Here is a 12,797-nt window from a genome sequence, read left to right on the forward strand (position 1 = left end):
GAAGATATAAAAGAGACCTAAGGGGCAACTTTTTCACACAGAGGGTGGTGCGTGTATGGAATGAGCTGCCAGAGGAAGTGGTGGAGGCTGATGCAATTGCAACATTTAAAAGGCATCTGGTTGAGTATATGAATAGGAAGGGTTTGGAGGGATATGGGCCAGGTGCTGGCAGGTGGGACTAGATTGGGTTGGGATATCTGGTAGGCATGGATGGGTTGGACCGAAGGGTCTGTTTCCGTGCTGTACATCTCTATGACTCTATGTCTGGTCATTATTTCATTGTGTCTGGGAACTTGTAGAGCACATTGTGTTCCCTAAACTACAACAGGGAACTACACTTCAATCCATTCTACTGGGTCTGCAGCACTGGGGGTTAGCGAGATACAGTGATATGATTTTAGACTCCGGGCTCAGTGTGACTAACCTGATTTCGTCCTGGTTACCATGCTTCACCATCAGGTCGATATAGACTGACCACAGATCTGTGCGTTTGGGGTAATTGTTCAGCGTGCTCTCAAACATTGCCTTCGCCCGTTCGGTGTCCCCGAGACGAAACTCCAGCTGTGCAAACTTGGCAATTATGTCAACATCTGAAACAAAACAGAGCTTCTAAATAAATGTGAAGCAAATCATTGCTCCCTTTCGCCAACTTGGAGCAGATTCTTTCCTCCTTGGGGACAGGAGGGTGGTCCTCAGATATCCTGCCCCTGGGAAAGTAGTTCTCCAAGCCACCCCACCCTCAGGATGCTGGGATTCTGGGCTATCTCAGTATTATTGGAGTCCACGATAATTTACTGCTGCCAGAGTAATTCTGGCCCAGGCTCCAATCTGCACATTGTCAATCATAGGACAACAGCCTCACATGGCACCTTCAGGGTCGGCATGGTAACTCAGTGGTTAGCACTGCTGCCTCATCACCAGAGACCAGTGTTGAATTCCACCCTCGAACAACTATCTGTGTGGAGTTTGCATATTCTTCCCGTTTCTCCGTGGATTTCCTCCGGGTGCTCCAGTTTCCTTCCACAGTCCTCTGATGTGCAGGTTAGATGGATTGGCCATGCTAAATTGCCCATGGTGTCAGAGGATGTGTAAGTAGGAGAATTAGCCATGGGAAATGCAGAGTTACAAGGATAGGGTAGGAGGGTGGGACACTCTTTGGAGAATTGGTGTTGATTCTATAGGCCTGCTTCTGCACTGTAGGGATTCTATGATTCTATAGTTATAAACAGAGAAGGAAGAAGATTAGGCCGCGCAGGCCTTTGAAACAGCCCCATTCAATAAGATCACGTTTGATCTGATTTTAACTTCAACTTTACACACTCCTGTATATCCCCGATAATCCTTCATCCCCTCAATAACCAAGAATCTATTTACCTCTGTCCCAATCTTTAAAGATTCTGCAGCCTAGTTGCCCTGGGAAGCCAATAGTGAGCTTTTTGCTTCAGGTACTGGGTTGGATAAAAAGGAGGGGACACTTGATTATCAGTTCAGGATCAGACATACAGGCTCTCTTTAATCTCCCAGTACCAACAGACATAAAACACAGGGACACAGAAGCAGCAATTTATGAAACCAGCAAGATAGTTCCAGACACAGGACAAATGTGAAAGTGAGAACTGCATTCAGCTGATGGGAAGAAGACATTAGCTACATGGTCAGCTGCCCTCCCCCGCTCTATATACACACACATCCCATTGCTGACTCACGTTCTTTCTGGGGCAGACACTTCAGCGCCCTCTGCAGTAAAGCACTGGTACAGTCAGTCTTTCCCTGCTTGAGGAGGAAGGTGGCGTAATTAAGCCAGACAGTGCTCTCTTGGCGGAACCGTTTCAGCATGGTGTTGTACAGGTTGTCTGCTTGCTGAAAAACACGCACAAAGCACAGAACAAGCATCATACACACTGCCCCAAATCTCAAATAGTTACAGTACCACAGTCTAACAGAGCCAAGAGTCTCCAAAATCAGGCCTCACGAAAAGTCATCCACAGGAAACATTAGCCGTGTTTCTCTCTTCAGAGAAGCTGCTGAATATTTTCGACATTTTCTCTTTTTAACATTCAGAACTAGCCCTTCCATCTCTGTACAATCTGACTGTGATAACACTGCAGCAACTTCAGTCATTGTCCAGGACTTCTTCACCACATCACAGAGGCTGATTGACCAATGGTATACAGAGGAACCTCGATTATCCGAATGAGATGGGTGGGCAGTATTTTGTTCGGACAACTAATTATTCAAATAATTGATTCAATGCCTCTCCTCTGGGACTCGGTGTTTTCTGAAATTTCGTTTTTCCTCGCTCTGCCTGCCTTGCTCCCTCTCTCTGTCTCAGGGTTTGCTTCTGAGTAGACACACACATGTGTGGAAGGGACCTGCAGCATTGCTGAAGCCTCTCCCCGCTGCTGCTTCACTCCATTGGGATTGACACAGCGAGCACTTGCTATGTCCGCTCCCCGTTGAGAAGAGTATGAGCAGCCACTTTATTCGGATAATCAAGGTTCCCCTGGAAATCCCGTTCAGATCACTGAAGGCCCTCTGGCTGCCAGCCAACCACAATAATGCTTTGGAAATCTGACTGGGATACGTAGAGGACCCAGGCATCAACAGCACCAAGTGACAATTAGAAAGGTGATGATCCTGAACTGATCCTGCTGGTGTCAAAAAATAGGAAATGTCACTTGAGATTCGGGAATACACCTCAGAATGGAGCTCAGCACAAAACCGAGATAATGTACTGGAACACAGGTAGCTTTTTCCATATCTAACACTGTGCTGCACTGGCCCTGGCAATACTTGACGAGAGCTGTGTAGGGGAACACAAACATAAATTGCTGGAAAAGCTGCATAGGTCCAGCAGTACCTGTGCAGAGAAAGTAGAGTTAACGTTCTGAGTTCGGTGACTGTTCATCAGGGTCAGAACTGATGTGTTCTGAAGTCACTAGACTTGAAACATTAACTCTGCTTTCTGCCCACAGATGCAGCCAAATCTGCTGAGTTTCACCAGCCACTTCTGTTTTTTGTTTCAGCTTGGCAGCATCCACATTCCTTTATTTTATTGTAGTGTACAGAGAACTTTGTTTTGTATCTAACACACTGCTGCACCGAGTCTGGGACACTATAGTGTCAGCTTTACCAAGAAGCGCATGATTTACGTAATAGCAGCTTGTAGAGTGAACAGCCTCAGAGTTCAACTCAATCCAAGTTGGTGGTGTTACAGATAGCCTATCCTGACCCGTCGATCACCTCTGCATAACTGATGAATGACACGTCTATTGCTTTTGCATTGTAAACAATGTTGACAACAGTTGTGCTTACCTTGTATTTCTCAGATTTGGTATAGATACTGGCCAACTGCTGGAAGACCTTCAGCGGCTCATTGTACTGAACAGCACGTTCAAACACTTTCATCAGTGACTCTTCTGTGCCATAGAGATTCTCCAGATTTAGCAGTGCAACCCAGACATTCAATTTCTCCTGCTCCTCTCTTCAAAAGTATACGGTAAAGAAGAGAACGAGACAGAAAGAGAATCAATTTGGCAGTTATAAAAATTGATACTGAAGACAATACTTGGAGGTCAGGGATTCTGTACTTTCTTGCTATCAAGATGTTTCTTTGCAACTCAAAGAGCAGACTCACTGGTTATTTGGCAAATTGCTGTTGTGTGAATTCTGCTATGGATCAAGACTGTTGTATTTGTCCTCAGAGATAAGCTAAGTGCCCTCTCTTCCACATGACAGCTCAATGACAGACAAGGTTAGAAGCTCAAGGTGCAGAGTCAGAGACACAGGAACACACCCAACTCCCCGATATGGCGAGTCCACCTTCCTTGCAAAACACAGGATTCACTGTTCTCATGCATATGCGGTGGGTGCTGGCAGGTGGGATGAGATTGTGCTGGGATATCTGGTCGGCATGGAAGGGTTGGACCGAAGGGTCTGTTTCCGTGCTATACGTCGTTATGACTATGACCTCCTGCTAGGACTCTGCAGTATTTCAACACCTGGCACTCTCTAGTCAGTAAATGATGCATGATACCACAACCTAGATATCACTCTCATGATCACTATTATCGGTGAGGAAAGGTTGGATAATCAATAGGACAGCTCTCCTGAAGGTGCAGATTGCCACAAAGTTTAAATAATAACCCCAGGGGTATAACATTCTTGGTTTCCATGTTTAGCTGAGCAAACATTTGTATTAGACTTGTGGAGAGTGAACAAATGTGAATACATTCTAAATCAAAACAGAGGAACTTACTGATTCAGATGTGTTTTGGCTATTTTAGTGAACCAGTGTTCCAGAGAGCAGCAGTGATAATGCAGACAATACAAACTTAAATCCCATCACTACAGTTTGATTATTTAAATTAATCTTTTTTAAAATGGAAATTAGTACAACTAAGAAGAAAAGTGACCATGCAGATGTTCAATTGTTGGAAAAACTGGATTGACTCAGATTGTTTTCAGGGAAGTATATCTGCCCGTTACCTGGTCTGGGCCAATATAGTTCACTCTTATCTGACACTGGAACCAGAGCAACAAGCTGGTCACTTTGTAGCAATCTACTCTGGATAATAAACTCCCGCGCTACCCATATCACAGGAGTGCACAGCAAGCCTCAGGAACCTGTATGCTTGAACTTTACCCCAAGGGTGAAGAAACAGGAATCTTAATGAAGTGTCAATGTCTGTCCCCTTTATGGATGATCCAGGGCTTCTGTCAACTGCATCTCACAGAGCAACACATGGGACACACGACTCTACACACAAACTGGCGAACTCAGTGAGGGGACAGATTGAGGGGCTGGGAAATGCAGATGTGGTGTACACAGACCTTGAGTAAGGTAGCACATAGAAAATTAATGGAGATGTTTGGGGTCTAGAATAAGGAACGACTGATACAAGAGTAGAGGAAAAAGACTAAGGAGAGAGCATGGACCACCTTTTCGAATGAAAGCAGAATTGCGAGGCTCTTGAATACACCAGCAGAATTAATGAGCCAGGGTAGGCGGGATTGGCTCTTCTGCCTGGATGCAGAATCACTCCGGCTCACTCTCTGGTCCAGTTAAGCTCCTACCTGAAGGAGATGGTTTTCAGGGCTCTCTCTGCCACAGTCCGTGCCTTCTCAATCTCAGTTGCGTGCAGGTGGAATGCCATGTACTGTGTCCAGAGAATGGAGCTGTTGGGGGAGCTCAGGACCAGACGGTCAAAGTCCTCAGCTGACTGCGGGTGTCGATTGGGGTCCATCAGCTGCTGCTCAACCTTCGTCAGCTCTTTTTCCATCTGCCACTTCCCCACTTCCTTCTCTCTCTTCGTCACCTTGGCCTGAAGGAACAAACAATCACACATACTCAAACTAAAAAAAAAATCACATTTCTCATTTGCCTTCTTCCTACAACTCTTTGTATGGGTTACAAAGGGCAGGGGACCTGGCTGTGGTGGTGGGCTAAAGGAATGCAAACCTTGCCTATCTCACTTGGTACTGAAAGCTCCAGCATTCATTTCATCAGCAAACTGACAAAGAGATCATCAGGTCAGGTTGGACTGAGATATGCAACTTTCAACATCAACCCCACCTTCCTTTTCTAGGCACTGAGAACCTTTTCAATAGTTGTTGCAGGTTTTCTTTTAAGAATCTCTCACTGCCCATTGATCCCACTTGCTTCGACACGGTCCGTCTCTTCCCACTACACCTCAACATTCCTATCTTTTCAAAAGAGTCATTTTTAAAAAAAAGAAAATTATTCACAGAAGGGGGTTCTTCCTGTTCCTTGAAGGGTAACATCTTCCAAAACAGGTCACTGCTCCCACAGTCACTGAGCTGAGTGACAACTAGTTATTTCCCCAAATTGATTTTTTTTTTCATGCAGTTAATGCTAGGACTAAGAAACCAATTATTACAGAACAGAAGGGAGATCTCTCCTACCTTGGAGTCCTCAGGCTCGTCTTCCTCACTGTCTGAGCTGATGCCTTCACGTTTCCGAGTCACAGGAGAGATAGTGTTTAAACTCACATCCCAAGCAAAGCTGAGTGGCACTTCTAGCCTGGGAACCTGGGTTTTTCTGGGATTTGGCTGCTGCTGAGAGAGAGAATAGTGACTCTTAGTTACTAGGTTCCAGGTAGCCAAGATCTACAAGTGTCTTCATGACAGTTTCAGGAATACAGTTGTCTTATCAGGAAAGATCGAGCAGTCTGAAGCCCACACTTACTGCAGTTAACAAGAATGAGAGTTGACTTTGTTGAAGCATATGATTCAGAAGGGTCTGACAGTACGGATGCTGAAAGGGTACTTTCTTTTCTGGGGGAATCTAGAATGAGGGCACTCAGTTTCAGAATAAGGGGAATCTCAGTTTCAGAATAAGAGGGATCCCAAGATGGAGATGAGGAGATTTTTTTTTCTCTCCTAGAGCACCAGTTATTCTTTGAAATGTTCTCCCTCCACTAAGCAGTGGGAATTGAGTCATTGAATATATTTAAGACTGAATTAGACAGATTTTTCATCTAGAAGGGAGTTAAGGTTACAAAAGGACAGGAAGGGAAATAGAGTTAAGGCCACAATCAAACCAGCCATGATCTTACTAAACAGCAGAACAGGCTTAAGGGGTAGAATGGCCTCCTCTGGCTCCAAATCTTTCTTACGAATCAGGTTCAGTATCTTATACATAAGACATTTGGCTTTAATTGGAATCATACATGAACCCTACACCATCCGACGGTCCAAGCTCATACCTGCCCTGTTGGAAGGGCAGGACACACTGGGTGCTGCACTTTCACAGGTTCCATTTTTCAGCTGAGACACTAATTGGAGCCCTGGTGCCCAGGCCAACATTTACCAATCAATCAACAACATAAGATGATTATCTGGTCCTTATCACATTGCTATTTGAGAGCCCTTGGTGGGTGCAAATCGGCTCCTGCATGTTACACTTTAGCAATATGTAACAGGGACATCAATGCAAGCTCTCTATGGTTGTTACTGAAGGGTGGCTGACACTGGTCCAAAGAAGCACAGAGAAACATAAACTCCATCCCCCAAGGGACCAATCCCAGCGCGCTGCTGAAAGGGTTGTCACATGAGCAGGAATTAATGGGCTTGGAATGTTCTGGATCCAAACCCAAGCTCCCATAAAAGTAAATGATCAATCTGGAACACAGGTGATAACCTGGTGATACTCACTTGAATTTCAGTATCACTGTCCTCCTCATGAAAGTATACCTCCACTCCACTCTCTGCCTCCTCCGAATTCTTCTGTTTCCTGCTTGTTTTCAATTTTTTGGAGGAAATCTGATCAAACACAAATACAGATAAAAATAATGTGAGATTAACTACAAAGTTCTGGACAGCAGCAACAGGGAGAGAATGGCAAAACTCCTTCCTGTTAATGTGGGTCAACATGCCACCCACCCATCCCCTGTATCCTCTAGCATCACTCCCCTAGTCCTTCCACACCTCCCCCAGTTCTCTTTGTTCCAGTATGTGGAAGCTTTGCTCTGAAAACGAATCATCTACCCTTCAATGGACTATTATCAGGGACTCCTAGTCCTATTCACTCTCTCTTATGGTAACCTGCTTGCTGAAGACACAGTGTCACTGCAATATTAGTTGGATTATTGAACAGTTTTGTACCTAAAGCAAGTTCCATAGAATAGAAACACGAAACAGAAAGGATGGACCCAATTATGTCAAGTACATCTCTTGATGAATTATCCTTTTTGTGAAAAACTATTGAGAAAATCACTGAAATGGCACATTCAGATTTCACTTGTCGAAGCCTGACACACGGGAACTCTCTATCTGGCTTGCAAGCAGCAAAGAGACCAACTCTGACCTCCTGTAATACACACTTGTACATGTTCAGCACAAGCCACAGGACAGTGTTAGATAGAGGGCCCCATGGGAACTGCTACTGCTTCCTTCAGCATGTTAGTGATGAGATTAAACTGGTCTTCCCCTCTTGCCAGTCACCAGCTCAATCAGCATGGAGTGAGGATGGTCTCACTCTCTCCTGGCTGTGAGAGGGAGTGACCTTCTGAGTTAGTGGGAAGATGGTGATTGAGAGTCAACATTTCAATTAGGAAAAAAACCCCAAACATTTTGGCACGGAGCTTCCTACCTGCTCACTCCCTGAACCTCTTCTCTTGCGTTTGAAGGTTTTTGAGACTGTCCCTTTTGCATTACTCAGCATTTTGGATTGTTTCAATGGTAAGCCGGACTTTGACAGCACATCTGGAGCTCCTGTGTCCTGAGGGAGGAGCGAGAGCTCCACTTCATCCTTTACACTGCAAAGGAATGTTTAGAATATATAGCGATGGCCTCAGGAAATCCTCAAATGACATAGCAAATTCTTTTCTTAATAACCATCAGAGGGAACATGGGAGATTTACTTGGATGATAAAGGGACAAGACACATCAGTTAAATGGAAAAACAAAGAAGGTGAGCTTATTCTCCTCAGAGTGGAAAGGTGACAGAGAGGTGTTCAAAATTCTGAAGGAGTTTGACAGCTTTTCTCTATCTACACTGTTTACACTGACAGGAAGGCAGTAATAAACAGCACAGATGTAAGATAATTAGCAAATGGTTTTTTGTTTCCATGCAATGCAAACTGAAGATCTGCAATGGACTGCATGAAAGAATGGTGGAATCAGATTCAATAATAACAGTGAAAAGGGAATTGGAGATGGCTGGGCTGTGGGAAACAGCCGGAGAAGTGGGAATAATTGGGTAACTCATTCCAAGAGCCAGAACAGGCCTGATAGGTCTGTGCTATGTCTGTCATCGACAGCTCATTTTGGAGTCCTTCCCTTCTCCAAAGGTGCAGACTCTTGCCCGGAAATGGTTCTTGGCCTTTGACCACTTGGTGCTGCCTTGGAGTACGTGGTGGTACTTTGGAGTAAGCTCAGAGCGTAGCCAATCTCTCTGCCCGAGAAGCCAGATAGTTGGCGTTGCCCACGTTGAGATAAGCTAACTCAACCCAGTGAACACCAGCTTGGGATCTTCAGCAATTCTCTTGCTCGGTTCCTCCTTCCCAGTAAATTCCTACCTCAGTACTTTGACTGTCACCAGCTTTCCTTTTGGGATGTTTCTCATGAAGATTACATGGTCCTTGACAAAGTGATCTGTGATGTAATCGAATAGGACGCGGCCTGACACTGAAGAGGAGAGACTGAAACACAAAGATTACTTGGTGAAATATTTGCACAGCCATCGCTGCATCGCCGTATGGTTTGGAAAAAAAAAATTCAAAGAACCTCCTTCTTCACACCGCAAAGTAGGAGAAACCTCAAGGTACAAGTTGCCAGAACTAACTGCCACTCCACTTCCTTGCGAAAATCTAACATTTATTAAAATTAAATCTGTTCATGGGACATGGGTGTCACTGACCAGGTCAGCATTTGTTGTCAGTCCCTAACTACCCTAGACCTGAGTTGCTTGCAAGACTATTTCAGAGGGGGTTTACTTCAAAGCAGGTGAGCATTTTGGCAAGAAGAAGAAGCAGCAATAAACCACATCCTGGAAAGTACTTGTCTAAATAGAGCTAAGGAACAGAAAGATCTGCCGTACAGGTTCATAAACCATTGTAACCATCAGAGGGTAAGAAAGCCATAGGGAAAAAGGAAACAAAGCACTAGGATAACTTCCACAAACTATGAGTGAAACTGAGTTGGGAAACACAAAAGTAATACACTGCGGATGCTGAAAATCTGAAATAAAAACAAAAAGATGCTGACTAGCAAAATTCAGCAGACCTAGCAGAGAGAGAAAAACACACGGCCATGTTTCACATCAATGACCTTTCGTCAGAATGAAAAGCAGACGATGTACTGTGAGCAGTTCTGATCTCGATACGATAGAAAGGCATTGTAGGTGATGTATAAATTTATTGGTACAACTACTCAGTCTGATTTCGCTTCTATTAGGGAATTGGCTTCCTCTACAACAGCAAAATTGAGCAAGTGATCTTATAGCAATCTCTAAAATGAGTTAATATCTCACTTAGTGCTGAGAAGATATTTCTATTTAAAGAGAAATAGAATTAGGGGCCATTACAGACAAGGTGCTCACTAATAGTTCGATTCCTGTGAATGAAGGAGGAGATAGTCTCCTCCACCTGAGAGTACATTTCTCCCTTCTTTTGGACAATGCCTCAGTCCATCACACCTTGCTACCTGGTCACCCTCTGATGGTCATCACTGGGGCAAGCGGTGAAACAATGAGACTGACATCACCTCTATCCACCTTCAAAATATTAGAGGGTCAGTACCCTACTGCCCACGGAGACTTGCGAAGGAGCAGCCTGTGTAAGTGTCTGCCTCCGTCTCACTGACATTGATTTAAAACTGTTTTGCTCTAAGAAACAGCCATTCAATATTGGAGAAGCCCAGAGTTAAGAACCCAGACAAGGGTGTGTATACTCAGCTCAAGCTTACACTTGCAAACGATGGCTTGCTATAGTCTGTCATACTAATTTATGATTACCTTCTCACCGCAACCACACAAAGCTCACCTGACAAAGACTCCAGACACTCTGACAGCCTTTACATAACCTCTCAGGAGCTGCCCCTTCTGAAGGTCCTTGGCCGATGTAATCTCTGGGTCACTTATTGAAGACTCATGTTCAGGGTACACTCTAGAGAGGAATTGAACACGTACATAAATCTGGAAAACCCAGTAAACAGTAGCAGGATGATATATTTCAAACAGGCTTTTAATTTAAGGCAGACAAAAACTTGTGTTAAATTTGAGTCAAACTTTGGTTAGATCACACTGCACAGCCTGACTCTACATTATAAAAAGGGCACAGAGAGTTTAGAGAAGGCGCAAAAAAAACCTCTCAAAAATTCTACCAGAAATGAAAGATTAAAACAACCACAGGTTCTTTGCTCTGGAAAAGAGTGCTGAGAGGTAACTTGATTGGTCAAAGAGATCAGCAGGATAGATGCAGAGAAGCTGTTCCACTTGGGAAGAGACCCCAAAACTAAGTGCCATAAATCTGAAGAAGATACTCATTGTCAAATCCAACATGGAGGGGGTTCTTTATCCAGAGTGCTGATAATGAGGAATTCACTGCTCTGGAAGTGGGAGGTGAGCAGCAAAGCTGTACTTATGGGGAAGATAGTTAAGAACAAGGGAGATTGGAACAAGGTTATGTTGGTAATGCAAAACAAAGCTCACATGAAAACACAGTGTCAAACAGTTGGGCTAAATGGTCTGCTGTGGAGACACAAGCAAGACACAGAGGTATACATTCTATCCAATCAGCACTTGACTAGAAAGAGGGGATTGGCCAGCTAAAGTTCAATCATTGTGGTAAAGGGATAGACTTGGAACAAAGTTACCAACTCAAGACTGGGAATCCAAGAGGCACATATTGGCTATCAGTAGCAGCAGAATCACTTTCCAACACAATCTGTAACCTTGTAGCCCAGTAGACACTGGGAAGATGCAGCCTGACTGATCACTTTGCCAAAAACCTCCCCTCTGTCTGTAAAAATGACCTTGAATTTCCAGTTGCCCACCACTGCAGCACAATTTCTGTTTCATTTCCATTCTGAAGGAGGATCACTGGACTCGAAATATTAACTGCTTTCTCTCCACAAATGCACTTGCAATTGCTGAGTTTCTTCAGCAATTTCTATTTATGTTTCAACTGTTGGAGGGATTTGAGCTGATAGTTTCTTCAGGACCCAGTGATGGTTTGGTGAATCAGCTTCTTTTTTTTTAACATGAGCAATTTCAATAATTAGAACAACAGGGCTGTAATCAGGTGACGGGCAAGGAATCACTCAAAGGAGAAAGATGGAGAGGTTTAGGGAGGGAGTTCGAGAAATTGGAATGATGTAACGATAGAAATTGGAGCATGTTTAAGACGCTAGAATTAAAGGACTGCAGAGATGTGGAAGGTGATTGTGAAAGGGAGGAGATAATCAGTTGAGGGATTTGAAAATAAAGATAGCAATTCTAAACTCAAAACAACAGTTGCATAAAGAATGCCACAGATTGTCTTTCTCTGCCTTGGTTATTTCTGTAGGACCTTACACACACTGGTACAAACTTGTGCCCGAAGTTGACAGACTCTAATTTATTTGACCAGTCATTCCATGCAGATATCGCTTGTAACTCTGGGGTCAAATGTGTACTACCTTCAACAAAAAGAGAGAGGGAGGGAGAGACAGGGAGGGAAGGAGGGAGAGACACAGGGAGGGAAGGAGGGAGAGACACAGGGAGGGAAGGAGGGGGAGAAAAGGAAGGAGAGAGACAAGGAGAGGAGGGAGAGAGACGAGGAGAGAAGGAGGGAGAGAAACAGGGAGAGAGACAGGGAGGAAGGTTGAGAGAGCTAAAAAGAGAAAAAGAAAAACAGAGAGAGTTAATTGAGAAATGCTCACCTTGAGTTCCTGAGAGAAACTGCCAATTCATGCTTATCATTTGAAATGACACAGCACCTGTCAAAACACCAGAGTTAGTGAAAGAGGCCACTACAAAAGGTTACACAAATAATTTTACCTGGGGCAACTGACAGAAAAGTTAATAAATCAGGGAATGAGAGGATTAAGACAATGGTTTGGAAACTGGATTACATACAAACGTGCATCTCCTCAGAAGCTGATTGATCTGTGTAGTTATTTGGATCAAACCGGATCAAACCGGGCTGGGTAGGGAGACTACTGACTCTCCCAGTCACCCAGGTGTATCATTCAGTCAGGAAACTAAATAGAGCAGAGACATCTGCTGACAACTCAACAGAATTAATTCCATTGTTTCCATTGTAAAACACAATTTTACAAGGTAAAAACAATGA

General features: G+C 44.1%; 1 protein-coding gene across 2 annotated transcripts in view; it reads right to left on the reverse strand.

Moving 5' to 3' along the window:
* The window catches only part of pdcd11 (programmed cell death 11), a 57,022-nt gene that overhangs the window by 4,348 nt on the left and 39,877 nt on the right, over positions 1-12,797 (reverse strand). Inside the window, exons 27-36 of one of the 2 annotated variants that reach the window (XM_043712900.1) lie at positions 12,385-12,441; positions 10,506-10,628; positions 9,042-9,164; positions 8,114-8,279; positions 7,177-7,284; positions 5,926-6,075; positions 5,077-5,324; positions 3,316-3,484; positions 1,707-1,860; positions 425-590 (exon numbers count right to left, since the gene is read on the reverse strand). In XM_043712900.1, coding sequence (XP_043568835.1) covers positions 425-590; positions 1,707-1,860; positions 3,316-3,484; positions 5,077-5,324; positions 5,926-6,075; positions 7,177-7,284; positions 8,114-8,279; positions 9,042-9,164; positions 10,506-10,628; positions 12,385-12,441 — 1,464 coding nt within the window. Of the gene's footprint in view, positions 1-424; positions 591-1,706; positions 1,861-3,315; positions 3,485-5,076; positions 5,325-5,925; positions 6,079-7,176; positions 7,285-8,113; positions 8,280-9,041; positions 9,165-10,505; positions 10,629-12,384; positions 12,442-12,797 lie in introns of both variants that reach the window. The other variant, XM_043712899.1, reaches the window with a different exon arrangement.

This window comes from Chiloscyllium plagiosum, chromosome 22 (genome assembly GCF_004010195.1).
Source record: "Chiloscyllium plagiosum isolate BGI_BamShark_2017 chromosome 22, ASM401019v2, whole genome shotgun sequence".
Taxonomy (NCBI): domain Eukaryota; kingdom Metazoa; phylum Chordata; class Chondrichthyes; order Orectolobiformes; family Hemiscylliidae; genus Chiloscyllium; species Chiloscyllium plagiosum.